Source organism: Sinocyclocheilus rhinocerous, unplaced genomic scaffold (assembly GCF_001515625.1).
Source record: "Sinocyclocheilus rhinocerous isolate Xijiao unplaced genomic scaffold, SAMN03320098_v1.1 scaffold407, whole genome shotgun sequence".
NCBI classification, from domain to species: Eukaryota; Metazoa; Chordata; class Actinopteri; order Cypriniformes; family Cyprinidae; genus Sinocyclocheilus; species Sinocyclocheilus rhinocerous.
This window is the reverse complement of record NW_015633444.1, coordinates 754,601-771,969: the sequence shown is the minus strand read 5'-3', so window position 1 is coordinate 771,969 and position 17,369 is coordinate 754,601. Positions and strand designations below refer to the sequence as shown.

The window sequence follows — 17,369 nt, the reverse complement described above, 5'->3', positions numbered from 1 at the left end:
AATTATGGAAAATAACATTGCATAGTGTTCACTGTAAAATCTATATTTAATTTATACAGTGAACATTGCATAGTGTTCACTGTATAAATTAAATATAGATTTTTATCACAGCTGTTTTGTTGTTTGATGATCATTAATGAAAGCAGCAGTATTTATAGGCCGCTGTCCCTTTAAGACCTCATGCACGGAGCCGATATAATGATACACATCCGATTTCTTTCTCAGCTGTTTTCATTCACTTGAGACATAACTGACTGCGTTTACCTGAATGATTGTCGAGATAGGTATTTTGTCATAATTTTATGTGTCTGTTCAGAGGATTCAGAAGAGGATTCAGTTCGGTGTTCGCGCGCCGTCTGAACGCGTGTGTGCGCTTCATGTGTGCGCGCGTAGAGAACAGAACAGCGCGCGAGTAACTAATCGAGTTCGCTTTCGCCTTTTCTCTCTGGAATTGTTTAAAATTCGCTTGCTTGTGTAAATCCGGACAAATGATAAACTTATACTCTATTATGTTATCAAACTTTGTGTGAATGTAAAAAAAGGAATCACGCTGTGTCTGAATCGCGCCTCTCTCTCTCTGCGTGTGCGCGCTTCGGTTGCGCACGGCAGCGGCTGAGCGCACAGAAAAAAGCGCGCGAGTTAAAACTGCTTGAATGTGTAAACTGGCAAGACAAAACGTGCAAATGATAAACTTTCACTCTATGATGGTTAAACTTAACAGTTAATCCGCGAATCACATGCGTGCCGAACCGTGGGGCCTGGTCCGTGCGGATCATCTACGATCCGTTGCACCCCTAACACACAACAAACATGCCCTTCATAATGCCTCAAACACACAGATTAAAACCCAGGCTGCTGGCTCCTGACTGACTTAAATGGTCACAAAAGTGACAAAAACAATTTGATGTATTCACCATTGGCAACAGTCTGGAAGACTTTTCATCACATTTTATTTCATGAGCATTTATGGTTGTTCTGTAAAGCTTTAAAATGATTCAGATGAACCATGATTGAGAATCTAGAATGCAAGTGGTAAAATACAAGAAGTAAAATGCAGTAAATCTGATAACCACAATGAGGAATATTTATTTGAAATGCTACGATCTAAGGAAGCATTGCAATAAACATCTATATTTATCTATGTATATTTCACGAAAGCATAAATGTATCTAAAATTCTTCAGTAAGCCTTTTTAAGTTTGTTTTATCAGTGAACTGAGTCACAGAAATGCGCAGCTTGAAAGAAATTATTGACCAAAAATAAATCAAACATCTCTATTCTGACATAATTTTTGCTATTTAGTTTAGAACCGTATGAAAATATTGTTGTCACAATGCTGTACTCACAAACCAAGAGCAGATTGTGAAACTCACTTACTGCCACAAAAACAAAACACATAAATATACATGACATAATTTGTGAACATTGTGATGGTTTTTATAATATAATTACAACACAAAATGACTACAACATCATGCACAAAAAAATAAATAAACAAATAACTAATAAACTAAATAAATAACTATACTAGTTAACTTGAACTTACAATGAAAAATACTTAAAGCATTTATGAATCTCAGTTTTAGACATTAATATCTTCAGGTTTAGATATTAAGATATTATTTGCTAGCACATTATTAAAATCAAAAGTTAATATTTTTTAGAGGACATGAGCTAAAATGAGTAGGGCCTTTTAGTATATTTACAAAAAAAATAAAAAAATAATATATATTAACTGACTTTAACAGATTAAAAATTACGGTCACGCTTTAGTTTGGGGACCAGTTCTCACTATTAACTAACTATTAATGATGACTTTTGTCTCAATAAACTAATTTGCTTCTTATTAATAGTTAGTAAGATTGCTGTTAAGTTTAGGTATGGGGTTGGGTTAAGAGATCTAAAATATGGTCATGCAGAATAAGGTATTAATATGTGCTTTATAATAAACAGCCAGTATGCTAGTAATATGCATGCTAGTTAATAGTGAGAATTGGTCCCCAAACTAATGTGTTACAATAGATACTGTAGAAAATGCTCGTTGTAAGTTAATGTTTTAAATGCATCAACTTAATGCCTTAAATTGTGCTGCAGTTCATGCTGTATCCAGTAGTGGGCAGTGAAGTCCTTACAGCGCTAGACTGACTTTACTGCATGTGCTTGTCTGATGTACATAGACAATAGATAACGGGAGGGGGATGGAGAGAGCAGGGTGTTTATGGGTCAGTATGGCTGCACTGAGCTGAACAAAAGAGAGAAATGTAGAAAAGATGGAAACACACAACAGGGTTTAAAGGGAGCCGAAAGAAAGTTTGCTGTAAGGGGAGGAAGTTTGAGGAGACCTTGATGAACTGAAGTTTAACAACAGAATGCCTGCCAGGAAGTATCTTTTTATAAATGCATAAATTTAAAGGTGAAATGTGTATTTATTTATTTTTTTTCAGTGTTATATGGTTTCATCCCGTACCAAACTACAAGTAATGCTGAGTTCACACTGCACGATTTTCAAAGACGTCTCATCACTGTTGGTTTCACACTGAACGACTATCTGGGGTAGCATTCAGTTGCTGCTGTGTTCACATTGCACGATGGAACGACGACAGGAGGTTACACACTGCATGACTTCACAATAGGAAGAATCGCCGACAGCTCTGTCTGGTGCAGGGTTGCCCAGATCGCGTCTTTGATAATTCACACTGCGTGATTGTCACTCGCGTGAACGAGTACCGATTTGCCTCCGATTTCGGGCATTTGTCGGCGATTTCGCAAAACCTGTCGGCGAGTGAAAAATCGGGCTAAAATCGTGCAGTGTGAACTCGGCATTAGCCGTTTTTAGGTCGCCTTCCTAAAGAATGTACACCTGTTAATGTGTCATGCTGTGTCTGCATGCACTGACTCACATGATGCTGAGTTTAGACCGTGACCTGTTTGTCTCAGAAATGGCAGTAGGAGTGTTTGGGAAACCTGTTTGGAAGCAGCCATTATTTCTGCAGTTTAATGCAGGAATGACACGCTTCACTAAACAACGAGTCCAGTGATGAATGGATGTTGATGGCAGAGCGGAAAGGCCGTGAAAGGAGGCGCTGTGTGCTGCACCTCTCCTAATGAGCTTATTAACGAGTGAATGGCACGAGAGACCCTCGTTAAGACCCTCTCTCGCTCGTTACAGAGATGTGTGGCTCGTTGTTTAGATACACACTTACATACAGATTCCTTTCTGATTGATTAGATCTCACACACAATCACATCCTGTCCATTAATGTCCATTAACATCTCGTCTCGTGCGAGAGAACAGGCCACAGTAACAGGATGATGCTACGATTGCTTACCGCATACTGCACAGTGTACACTGTGTACTGCATACTGTAGTAGGTGAAACCATATGCAGTGATACACATTTCAAAGAGTAGTATGCTAAATGAACCCATGACGAAAATTAGAAATGTTGCCTTGGCAACTAACTAAAATAAATTTAAGTGCAAAAATGACTGAAACTAAAATAAAAGTGAATTAAATAAAATTGAATAATTAAATTAAATGAATTAAACTTAAAAATATATTTAAAAACTGACAAAATGACAAACAAGCATTACTAAAATGAAACTGAAAATATAAAAGTAAAAGCTATTTCAAAATAAAATAAATACTATAATAATAATGATATAAATACACTTTATACAAAAATAAAACTACTATATAAAACTAATACTAAAATAACACCGATATGTCAGTATTATGCTGCACGATTTATTTAATTTGTGAAAGTTAGCATATCAAATTTAAATGGAATTCATGCATAAATGTTTACATTTTTTATTTGAATAAAAATTATAATAATAATAACAATTCATTTAATTAATTTAAATAAATTTGATCTAATATATCTAATATAGTTAAGAATTGTGGCTGTACTTGTAATTGCTCATTCATTCATCACAGTGGAGACAGACTGCCAGTTTGTACATAAAGCTATATAGAAATATTTAATTAATAAATAAAATGACAAAAGCACTTAAGAAAATTTCAACAACCTAAACTAAAATTGAATTGAAAATTGATAAAAGCTATCTCAATTATAATTCATAAATGATACAATAATACGTTAATAATGCTAAAATAATATTGACATGACCACATTATACTGCATGCTGAATTCAGTCTGTGTCAAATCAGTGGGTTCTACTTAGCATATTATAAAGGAAATCGTTTTATATTTAAATGCAATTTGTGTAAATATTTTTTTTAACAATAAGTTGAATTAATAATAAATGTTACAAATTATGGCTGTACTGATGATTCATTTTTCACTGCAAACAGACTAGTTTGGTTCAGTTTGACCACAGTGCATTGTGGGATATTCAGTGCAATATGCTGTATACTGCACATTTTGACAAAAATAGCAGATAATCTGATGTATTGCATTCAACCACAAAATTTGCCTACTATGCACTGCATAACTGCCGAAATAATAGCAGTAGTGTGGGAACGTGCCATTCCCAATGTATCCAGAGTGACAGCAGGAGGATAAATCATCTGCGAGGCAGCGCTGATGGGTGAGGCTGTGGTTGGGCTGCAGGAGGCGTTTTTGCTCTCCCCTGGGGCTGCAGCACACACATTCAGGTTAGCAGAGAGGAAGTGAGAGAGGCTGCTGGATATAAATGCACTCGGGCAGGCCCTCGTACACCAGAACAGCTCATCTGTACATGTGCATGAGAACAGGACAGTGTCTATTATTTTTGCAACACTAGAGTGGAGGTCACCTGAAACACAGAGCTGGAGAATCCCATTCCCATTCATCTCAATAGCAGGTGCGCACTGGAAGTGCACAGCCTGAACGCTGCCATCTTTGAATTATAGGAGAGCAACAGGTTTATTTCCCCATATTGGTGCAGTTACGGCATCTGCCAGCAGGGGGTGACTGCTAAAACTAACCAGCCAAACCCAATAAAGCTCTCTACCGGTCTTCCCTGTTGAAAAAAAACTGCATATACTGGTTAGGTATGTTTTGAAGCATGGCGGCTGGTTTGAGCTGGTCCTTAACCAGCTTATGGACCAGCTCATGACCAGCCGCCATGCTTCAAAACATACCTAACCAGTTTCAACAGGGTTAACTTGTCATCAAACAAACTTCAGTTATAATTTGCATAACTTGGCACTGTTTTTCTTTCTTTCTTTCTGCAGATTTTAAGCACACCACAGAGAGTGTCTCATCCTGGAAGTATCCTCATTGGCAGCCCGTTTACGCCGCACACAACACCGGTGGCCATGGTTACTCAAGCGCACCCTCCCGAGGGCGACGAGTGGACCCCGGGGTGAGTGAACACACACCCGCTTCTCATGCAGTGATTTTAATGTCAACCTTTCAAAGCACCCACTAATGATGCCATTCTATTGTCCTCTTGTGATGAAATCAGTTAGATTTTTTTTTAAAGCAAAATCTATGTTATTAATTTTATTTTAGTGTTATTTTTATTTTCTTTCTTTTTTTTTTTTTTGGATTCCATTTTAATGATTAAAGTAAATTTTAGTAAAAAGCAAAACACGTGTCTAATTAATTGAAATCATTAAACTTATACAATTTAACAACAATTTCTTAAAATTCCTATGAAAGATCCTAAAGATCCTATGAAATCCATTTTATTTATTTTTTTCCAAATTGTTTATTTTTTATTTTTTCAACTTTTAATTGTTCTGTATTCTATTTTTTTCCCCTGTTTTAATTTTTCTGGACTCTTTTTAATGGTTAAATTTAATTTTATTAATCAAAAAGCATGTCTAATTAATTAAAATCATGAAACTTAAACAATTTAACATCAATTTATTAAAAGTTTAACAAAAATTACATGTTTAGGGCCCTATGAAATGTTTTATTTTTTCCAACCTAATGTTTTATTGTAACCAAATCCTGTTTTAGCATGTCTAATTATTTGAAAGCATAAAACAAGTTTCATTTATTCTTACAATAGCCTTATGATTTTTTGCTTAGAAATTCTGTTGTGTATTTACATTTTTAAGGCATAAAATATTAATTTAATCTATCTTTTAAGTAATGAAAATTAAACAAATTAAATTTTTTGGAAAATAAAGGTCATTTAATATTACAATTAAAACACTGAAGAAATATTGAATGCTTATTCCTTAAAAATAAGGTTTTAATAATTTTAGTAGTAGCAGCCTGTTACGTACATTCAACTCAACAATAGTAATATATTTCTGCCAATCCCCTCAAGTTAAACCGAACTTTTAATTTGACGGGTTGCAGTGAATACCTTTACATTTCTGTGTGTGTATGACATGATGATAGTTTTACTCAAATGAAACGGTCAAATGCTCATGAAGTGACTCTCAGAGCAGTTCTGGAGATGTTGTTCGTGTATTTATGTCCTCATTAGTGAGACGGCAGACGTTAATATCACCGGAAGCGTCACAAGCGTTTCAGTACGAGTACTACACAAAACCGCGCGTCTGCGCCATTCATTAACACAGAGACACGCAGAATTCATATTTAAATATGAATCGTTTTGCGGCTTAATATTTACAAATACTAGTAGGAGTGGGCTCACGTGTGTGTGTGTGTGTGTGTGAGCGCGCGCATCGGGCGGAACTCCGCTGTGCGTGATGCAGAGAGCGTGACCATGTAACGTAGAGACTGAAATGACATGCCGTCGTGTAAATAAGATAAATTTAACATAAGGCTATTTAGTTTGCTTAATAATAGAACAAGGTATAGGCATGTTCTATAGGAAAGGTAACTTTAAATGACTTCTGTTGTGATCTGGCGCTATAGATAAAATATTATTAAATAAAATTAACTTGACCTTCAAGGGGGGCGGGGGGTACCGTTGGGGGGGCGAGCCGCCCCCTTAATATAATGGCAGGGGAAACACTGTAGTTGTTGACTAATTGTGGCCTTTTCTTCATAGAAACAAAAAAAGGACACATGACTACATTGATTCCTATTACTCAGACAGGTGGGCATCTGTTTTCAAACTGAATACATTTGAAGCTGCATTTTACATTTTTAAAATCATGTTTTTAAGGATTTTTAAAAATTGAAAATGATTTTGTATTAAAAAATTAATGCTGCTTATAGAGGGTTAGAAACATTTTGTTGTGACATTTCATCAGAATGTGTGGAAATATTCAAATGTGTGTTTTGCAGGGATGGACTGTGTTCGAGTGATTCCTCGTCCAGGTAAATGAGTTGAGTTCGGGGACGCTGGGATCAATAGCCACACATGTCCTTAAACGGATGTGCCCGTGGGACAAGTGTGTGTGCGTGTGCGTGTGTGAGAGAGAGAGAGTGCTGTAGTCTCACTATGATTTAGGAGGCTCAGATGTTCTGCAGGACAGTGGAGGATCACATCTGCACACAGTTGTGTTTCAGAGCTCCTGTGTCCCTAATGAGTTTCTCTGTTAACATACAAACACACTCACATGCTCTCCTTCAGCTGCTTCTGTCTTAATTGAACATTATTAGTAGGGATGCACCGATACCACTTTTTCCAGTACTCGCCCGATATCGGGCCCGGTACCGATACCAGTATCGTATCGGTGCATCCCTAATTATTAGTGTTGTGGAGGCATCTGCGCTTGACTCTGCCGCTAGTGTTGACTGCAGCAGTGGTTCTCACACAGTTGTCAGTGCTAAATTTCACAGAGAACGCTGTGCTTTCTGCAAGTGTTCATGTGCAGCGTTGTGTTCGTTCCGCTCCGTCACACAATGTGTTACTGTAGTGTTTGTCTGCTCAGCTTGTTGAGCGCTGATTGAGTCCTTCATATTACTATACATAATCATCAATATATGAAAGTGTTTATCTTAATATTTGCTTTTACATGTATTAAACAATTTTATGATAAGCCATATATTCACTGCCGTTCAAAAGTTTGGGATCAATAACCTGAATAAAAGTATTTGTTTCTTTCAAAAAAAGGCAGAAAAAAAAATGTATTGACCCCCAAACTTTTGAACGGTAGTGTATATTGTTGCAATCCATCTTGGATCCGTTTCGGAGGGCATATATATACCTGGTTTTTCGCGATCTGAGAGCTTGCTAAGTGTAAATAGGCCCGTGTACGTATTTATATAGAAGTTTATTTAAATAGTTTCTCAAGCACACCCACTTAATATATTGATTTCTAAGTGTTAATAACTAAATCACATTTTCTATAATATTTTAGGCTTTTATGATTTTTTTTCACGGTTTAAACCCTCTTGTATTGTCACAGTTTCCTTTATTTTACTCATATTTTTGATTTACTAAAGATGAACAAAAATGACACATTTTTAAAATTCTGTCTTCTACTCCAGTTTAAAATACAAAAGTCTTTGGGGCGGGGCTATCTGTTTATGCGACCAGTAGCAGACGAGGGGTATTGTTCAGGAAACCTGTTTGAAAACAGTTGTTCATTTTACACTTCTGCTTAATTACACTTCATCATTAAAAACTAAATATTAGCATTTTTGTATTCTGATTTAATATAGTAATTTCCTCTTTAGGCCCATAAATTATAAACAGCTTTAATTTGCAGTCAGGCACAGTTACAAGCACAGACACACATCGTTACCCTTCTGTGACTCTCCTGAGCCTCTTCTCGTTTTTGCTGCATTCTGGCAGATGTGTCTTCTTCTGCGAAAGGTCAGATAAACCTTCCTCCCCCTCCCTCTTTTTCAGCCCTCCATCTCTCCCTCCCTCCGTCTCTCTCGCTCTCGCTCTCGCTCTCGCTCTCTCTCTCTTCTGTCCTGAGACTGCATTTCTGTGATGCTGAAACACTCTTCACAGGGGGGATCACATCTCTGCACTGTTGCTAAGCAGAAATCAGTGTGTGTGCATGTATGTTACACACGAGGACCTGCGAGAGCAGCTTGCATGTGTGAATGCGTGTGCTCATCAGCGTCACAGAGTTGTGTGAGCGCCCCTCTTACGCCACTGCAGTACTTTCAGTCAATTAGGGGTGAATTTTGGTAAGCTGGGGGTCTGGAACTAATTTGTCCTGACGACTGAAGCCCCAATCAGCCACTGCTGCACCCTCCCCTCTCTCCCCGTGTTCCTCCTGTTTGTCCACACCTCTCTCCTTCATTGAGCGCTGGTTACATAATTCACCCAACAGTGCAGTTGCATTATTTATACTGCATGCGTGTGAGAGAGAAAGAGAATGAACAGACCATTCACGCTTGTGTACTTGGCACACCATCGAACCCTGAGCCATCTCTTTGTTTTAACTCTCACAAGCGTTTACACGCACCACAGCCCCTGCGGCACGTATGCATATGACGTGTAACAATAGTGTAATTCCAGTAAGTGCGGCACAGGGAGGTTGATGTTCCCTAACTTTTGATCACAGATGGATTATGTAGGCCGCTGGATACTTCAAAGCCCAAAGGATTCTTCATTTTTGATGCAAACTCCTACGTACGCACACCACGACTTTCGACACATGCACACTAGAACGTTTCATCCTTGTTCAGCATCTGCAGTATTTCTCTCCAGATGTTATGAGCAATAAAAATGTCTTTGTAACCGTTTAGACCAGGGGTGGCGAACGTCGGTCCTGGAGAGCCACAGCCCTGCAGAGTTTTGCTTCAACCCCATTCAAACACACCTGAACAAGCTAATCAAGGCCTGAAGGGTTACTAGGAAGCTATAGGCAGGTGAGTTTTTATTAGGGTTGGAGCTGAACTCTGCAGGGCTGCGGCTCTCCAGGACCGGAGGTCACCACCCCTGGTTTAGACTAAAGTTCTGTCTCTTAACCCCTCACATAAACTCTCAAACGTCTCCAGTAGTCTAATTAGTCTGTTGCGAATTTGAAACAACGCATATGGGCGGTGTCGACGCTGTGTGGACAAACTAATTATTGCAACAACAAAAAAACTTTTCAAGGCACATGTGCGAGCTGAGAGTACAGAGTATGAGTGGTTCGAAAAATCATTTCGAAAATTTACCAAAATTTACATCATGCAAACTGTGTACTTTAGCATATACATGTATTTTGAGCTTTAGAGAACCGCTAATGCTCCATTTCTCTTTTTGCTAGTTATGGAAAGATTGGATCATTTTACTGACTCTCTCAATCGATCTTGTTATTCATGTCATTTTGTTCATTTGAGTGGTGTTAAAGGGGTCATATGATGCGATTTCAAGTTTTCCTTTCTCTTTGGAGTGTTACAAGCTGTTCGTGAATAGATAAGATCCCTAAAGTTGCAAAGACTAAAGTCTCAAACCCAAAGAGATATTCTTTATAAAAGTTAAGACTGGTCCACGCCCCCCTAAAACGGCTCGTTTAAACACGCCCCCACATGTCTACGTCACTGTGTGGGAAGATATGGATTTGACACTGACGAATCAAACGCGAGTTTTGAGTTTTGAGCCAATCACAACGCACTGGATAGCTGGCCAATCAGAGCACACCTCCCTTTTCAGACCGATGAGCTTTGTAAAAATTGACGCGTTTCAGAAAGGCGGGGCATAGAGGAGAAACAATAATGTACAATATGTGGAAAATAATGTGTTTTTTGAACCTTAAACCACATAAACACATTTCATTACACCAAATACACAAAATAATGTTATTTTTTAGCAACGTCATATGACCCCTTTAAAGGTTATATTTCCACCTGCCTGATTCCCCAAACACGTCCACCTACGCAATCTTGATCATGTTCCAAATGAAGAAATTGCTATAATGCAGTCAAATGTAGTTCATTTGTCAGGTGAGATGCAATCAACAAATCATTTTTAGTTGTTTTTGTTGGGAATTGTTGGAGCTTTTTTTTTTTTCACCTGCCGCATTCATGAACCGTTTGTTTGACCTGATGAGTCCGTTTAGGACATCAGAGTTATTCCACTGGCTGAAAGCACTTTTAATGGGTATCAGGGCCTGATTGAAAGCCTACAAAATGGCTTTATGCTGAATGTCAGTAACTTTACTTTGATATTATGACCATTAATGTCTTCTAAAGTCAACACGAAATGAACATTTGCCCTGTTTTGTAAATGCAGGTTATAGATCTTATTGTGAATCAACATATGTCAGACTTAAATGACTTAATTTTAGAGTCCAATGCCCTCCATCTTAAAATCCCCACCCTACATATGAAAAAAAACCCTGTTGCTAATTCCATTTCTTTGCAAATGATTATATAATAGCATACAACCAAAGCTATAGATTATGAAATTATTATACTTTTTTTTTTGTTAAGTTAGCATTTGCAAAGTAACCAGTCTCTGTGCATACTAGCTTAGCATAAGGCTAGCCCATTAGCCTGGTAGCTGAGCTTTACCCTCCTCAAATGTTCAATTTATAATCGGGGTGTGACGATACACTTCGCTCACGAGACCAGACGATGCATGATATCGGGTTCACAAGATATTTTTAACACTACTTTTAAGAAATCTTCTTTTATTTGCCTGAAAGTCAGAAAATGCCAAACAATGCAGGTGCATTTTGAAATGTTTTAACTAATCACCTTGTAATGAATGTCACTTCACTACTACTTGCTGTGAATGAATCATCATATGCAGTAAAAAAAACAAAAAAAAACAGAACGCTGCAAAAGCACTGTGACAGGTTTTGCCACAAATTCTCTTCTGAATGATTTCACAGACACAGCTGTGCATGAACTTCTAACTTCTGATTGAAGCATTATTGTGTTAAATAAAGCATTGAATTGACACTACAAAAATAGCTTTAGAAAGAAATATTTAGATTCAGCATAAATAATGATAATAAATGGGTATTCAATTTTGAAATATGCTCTATTGAGTATGAATGTAAAAGTGCCAATGGGTGGTGGCAAGTCACTGTCTTAATGAGTGAGTCATTGAATCATTCAGTCAGCCGATTCGTTCAATCGGCTAATTCACTCAGAAACGAAGCAAGTGATGGTCCTGGGAAGGCCCTCTTAAAGAAATGTAAAGTCTAGCTTTAGATTTGTCTGGTTTTATTGTTTTTTTAGAGTCTCACATGGTGCACTATCCCTTTCTCCGTATTTTATTCCTGTTGGTGGCAGAGATGAATGAATTGAGTGAATGAGTGTGCTTGTATCCATGCATTGACGTCATGTTGAGTCACTCACTTTCTCTCTCACACTCATCGTGTGTGTGCTTGTTTTCCCACCTCTGTTGCCTGAACTTGACCCATCCTGCAGTGAAGCTACGGTGACATGACCCCGGGCCACAGACCCAGTCAAACACAAACCACACATGAAAATGTGTGCACACGCGTATGCATGCTGGGAGCACAAATACACTCACTAACCTCATAGTGGTATGTCACAACTCCAGACATGCTGTGTGTCTTTCCCAGATAGTGTGTGCGTGTGTGTATGTATAGAATCACACAATGGCAAATGTAAATGATGGATGTAAACTACTCAATGCACACTACTCTGAAATGTGTCGTCTTCATCTACAGCAGAGAACAGAGCTCAGTTTGCTGCTTCACAAAACCAATTTAACAACAGTCCATCATAAGACTTCCTAAGAGAGTGTGTGGATGTGTATATGAGAACTCAGATGTAAATGGAGTATATGTTTATGATGGCCATTAATCTTTATCCCAGACATGTGTTTGGAGTACACATTTTGCCTGCTGGTTATTCTTGGACGCATATTTAGAATTGCAAGATGTTCATCCCAAAACTGAAAGAAATAAAGAAAAAGGTAACACTTTACAATAAGGTTCATTAGTTGACATTAGTTAACTACTTTAGTTAACATGAACTAAGCATGAACAATACTTCTACAGCATTTATTAATCTTAGCTAATGTTAATCTCAACATTTACTAATGCATTATTAAAATCAAAAGTTGTGCTTGTTAACATTAGTTAATGCGCTGTGAATTATCATGAACTAACAATAAACAACTGTGTTTACATTTAGCTAACATTAACAAAGATTAATAAATACTGTAATAAATGTATTGTTTGTTCATGTTAGTTAATATTATGTTATTATTAATTATTACTATTAATATTATTATTACTAATAATTATAGTTAATTATATTAACTAATGGACCTTATTGTAAAGTGTTACTGAGAAAAAAAAACTAAATTTTACATGAAGAAATTAATCCTATTTTATTATGATTATGATTTTTTGCATTGTGACATTATTTTCATTCTTAATAGTAATTCCCGTTGCTGCAATATAGTATTCTTTTGCTGCAACACTTTAATTTTTAATAAAAAATCAAATTAACATAAATTAAATAAAGTATAGCCAAGGCTATATTAATATACACATTTTGCTTGTTTTATCATTACAGTAATGAGATTTGGAGGGTTTTTGGCATTACGGTAGTGAAAATTGGAAGGGGTTTAATTGTCACAAAAATTATGCACATAATGCAATAAATCTTCATGTTACTAATCTTAACTATCTTCATTTTTGTTTTTACAAAATTTTCTTTTAAAATCTTTTTCTTAAAAAAATGAAGAAAAAACTACCCATTACATGTATGGTCCAGAAATGAAACATGCAAACTCTCTGTCTTTGTCTTTCTCTGTGTCTGTGCAGTAAGAGAATGAAGAGGGCAGATAAGAACGGTAAAGGCCTCAGGCACTTCTCCATGAAGGTGTGTGAGAAGGTGCAAAAGAAAGGTACTACGTCTTACAACGAGGTGGCCGATGAGCTGGTGGCTGAATTCACTCACGCCAACAGCCTGATGCCCACCGACTCGGTGAGTGCCACAGAATAACACAACCGTGATGGGAATTTTATTTTGAGCTGAAACTTCACAGACACATTCTGGGGACTTATATTATATATTATAAAAAGGGGCATAATATGTCTCCTTTAAGGTCGATCCCTTCCAGTTTTTACTGTTGCTCATACTTTGAGATAAAAAAGTATTAAACTTAATAGGGCTAGGTTGAAAATATTGATATCTTGGTTTTAATCGGTTCTCATTTTGATGAAGTAATATCGATTCTTAAATCCCAAGAATCGATCTATGCTCTTTTCAGTTGATGCATGAACAAAACTTAATGAACCTATATTTGTAGCATGCCTCCAACCCAATAAATGAAAGAAAGTATCAGCTTTCAAATGATGTCTATTTCATTATGAAATTCAACCAATAAATGCAGTTTTGGCACTCTTTAATGCGCTGTGACGTGAATTGATCATCTCTTCTTCTTTACTACTAGTTACAGCACAAAATAAACAGGAAAGAGCATCAGGAGGTGTTGAAAGAAACAGTGCAACTTACTGAAATGTGTCACGTCTCATGTAACTGCTTAGTCAGTGTTTCAACACTTAGTGTTTTAAAACTCAACAAAAGGAGTATTTCGCTAAATATATGGACTATTACATATTCATTATATTTTTTGTTCTTCAATATTTAATGTTTGTTTGAATAAATCCATCATGGAAACAAGTTAATACAGCCACTGTTTAAATGTTTATATTTTAACAACAAACTGGAGTGTGTAAATGTATCTCTCTCTCTCTCTCTCTCTCTCTCTCTCTCTCTCTCTCTATATATATATATATATATATATATAACTGACATAACTAAATACTCCAGTTTGTTGTTAAAATATAGAAAATTATACAAATAAAAAATTATTAAAATATTTTCATTATAACTATTATATTTTTATTACTGTCTTATGTGCAATTTAAATATTTGTTTACAAATCAGTTTAATATAGTAATGTACCAACTGACAGGGTTTTTGTATAGTTTACAGCATTAGTTTAGAGAGATTTTGTTTCATTGGGAAAAAAAATTGACGTGTACTGTACCTGATTGCCTATATATCCAAATAAATGGATATTGAATCAAATTATATCAAGAAATTGATTTGAATCGTAAGCTTGTGAATCGAAATTGATTTGAATCGTAAGCTTGTGAATCAAAATTGATTTGAATCGTAAGCTTGTGAATCGAAATTGAATCGTGAAACTTGTCTAAATACTCAGCCCTAAAATTAAGGTTCATGACTCGCATTTAACTCGACCTCCAGCTTTTAAAAGTCATAATAGATTTTACCCAATGCTTTCTTAGAGTATCATTTGCTATTGATATACTAAGACTTTCATTGTCTCGGACTGGTCTTTCAGATATTAAATAAGCATATAGTCACCTTTATGCCTTCCTAAATGACCATCACTTACTCTGCGTCTGTTTACACAGCAGAATATAACCGGTAAAAGATGTTAAAGTTCTCCAGGTTCCTCCTGCAGCATCTCATGTTAATATGAGCTGTGATTTATCGGTCTGTGGTTTAGGAAGAACGTTGAGCACTTCCTGTAGTGCTGCACAATGTCCAGCTCTCGTCTGGCTGTGTACCAAAACCCTAAGCTGGAACAGACTCTTAATGTTGGTCTCGGATAATATCTCTTTTATAATGAGACTTGGGGTTTGGACGCTGGCCTTAGATCATTGCATAAGGAGCGCCGCTTGATGTGAATATTTTCCGCTATTAGTTCTGACAGTCCACCTGATGTTTCCTGGACTGGAGTTTTAATCTCTCGACCCTGGTGGAATGCTAAAAGGTTCATTAAAAGCGACTTTAGTGCAACCGCAGGGGTTTGGGGAGGAAGATCGCTCGTCTCCATGTGCTTTGTGACATTAACAGAGGTTATGTATTTGCACTTGCAGCAGGTGTACGACCAGAAGAACATCCGTCGGCGTGTGTATGACGCACTCAACGTGTTGATGGCCATGAACATCATCTCCAAAGAGAAGAAGGAGATCCGCTGGATCGGCCTGCCCACAAACTCAGCCCAAGAGTGCCGCAACTTAGAGGTGAAAGACAAATTCACTCACACAGTTGTCAATAAAACAACTGGAATATTCACATATACACTCGAGCTCCAAAGTTTACATACTGTACACCTTGCAGAATCTGCGAAATGTTAACAATTTAACAAAATAGGAGGTGTTATGAAAAGTGTTTTTTTTTTTTTTTGGACTACTTGAATAAGCTATTTCACAAAACCAATGTTTACATGTAGTCCACAAGACAAAATAATAATCAAAAGTTGAATGTCCTCATTTGTTCTAAATTTGAAAAGAATCTCAAAAGTATATATCCAAAATGCAATTTTAATATTTTAATTGTAACAATTTACAGATTTGCATAATAATTGTGAGAGAAGGTGACAGGTCTTGCAAACCTCAACTTTTTGTTTATTTTTTTTGTCATAAATTAATTAAATATTTGTTGCTGTAAATTGCATCACCAAAATAAAATGATTTGTCTGGCTAACCATAAATAGGGAGAGAGGGGGTAAAACTTCTTGTAATCTTACTACCATTAGTTAGAATGGATTGAAAGCTACTAATAAAAAAAAAAACGAATATTTGGCATCATATACCATCCTTTTCTATAAAAATAGTTTTTTTTAATGAATTTATAGCGTTTTGATTTTTTATTACAATTAAGTGAATTTGTGTCTTTTTAAAGAAATCTTACAATTTAATGACAGAAGTATAATAAAAAAGTTCAAATATTATAATTAACAAATTTATCACTTTATCACTATACAGGTGCATCTCAATAAATTAGAATGTTGTGTATCTATGCACAATCAGCTTGTAACACTCCAAAGAGAAAGGAAAACTTGAAATCGCATCATATGACCCCTTTAATGCACGAGTTTCACAATTTGAGTTGAATTACTGAAATAAATGAACTTTTCCACGACATTCTAATTTATTGAGATGCACCTGTAATTTTATGGTACAGTATATGGCTAAAAAAAAAATATTTATATATATGTATATATGTATATGTATGTATATACACATACAGTTTTTGTTTTATTCAGCTGTATTTACTCTGACATCCAAGTGAAAGATATAACACCAACATGTCATAAAAAAACAAACAAAAAAAACAGAATCACTGAGTTGGAAAAAGGTTCACCCCCCTCCTAACAATGACTTGTAAACTCAATCAGGTGTAGCTAATCACCTTCTCAATGGCACACAAAGCCATTTGACTTTCAAATGTGATCAGCTGTGGTCATTTTGATGAGCTCAGCATGAAAAGAGCTTTCCTGGAGCATTTCAGCAAGTCAGGAGATGGATACAAAAAATGTCAAAGGCTTTATCAATGCCTAGAAGCACAGTGAAGTCTATTATTAAGAAGTGGAAGGTATTTGGTACAACACAGACCCTCCCTGGATCAGGAGTCAGGACGTCACTCCAAACTGGATGGAAGAGCCGGAGGAATCTAGTCAAAGAGACGACCAAGAGGCCTACAGCAACTCTGAAGCAGTTGCAGGAATTTATGACAAAGAGTGGTCATTGTGTGCATGCGACAACAATGTCACAAATTCTCCACAAGTGTGGCTTGTATGGGAGGGTTGCAAGAAAAAAGCCACTCCTCAAGAAAGGCCACATGCAGTCAC

At 36.6% G+C, this 17,369-nt stretch overlaps 1 protein-coding gene across 3 annotated transcripts in view; it reads left to right on the top strand.

Moving 5' to 3' along the window:
• Window positions 1-17,369, top strand: part of LOC107744026 (transcription factor Dp-2-like) — an 83,990-nt gene that overhangs the window by 55,607 nt on the left and 11,014 nt on the right. For all 3 annotated transcript variants that reach the window (XM_016557486.1, XM_016557487.1, XM_016557485.1), the window contains 5 exons: window positions 5,182-5,312; window positions 6,924-6,971; window positions 7,163-7,195; window positions 13,522-13,684; window positions 15,613-15,759. In XM_016557486.1, coding sequence (XP_016412972.1) covers window positions 5,182-5,312; window positions 6,924-6,971; window positions 7,163-7,195; window positions 13,522-13,684; window positions 15,613-15,759 — 522 coding nt within the window. The remainder of the gene's footprint in view (window positions 1-5,181; window positions 5,313-6,923; window positions 6,972-7,162; window positions 7,196-13,521; window positions 13,685-15,612; window positions 15,760-17,369) is intronic.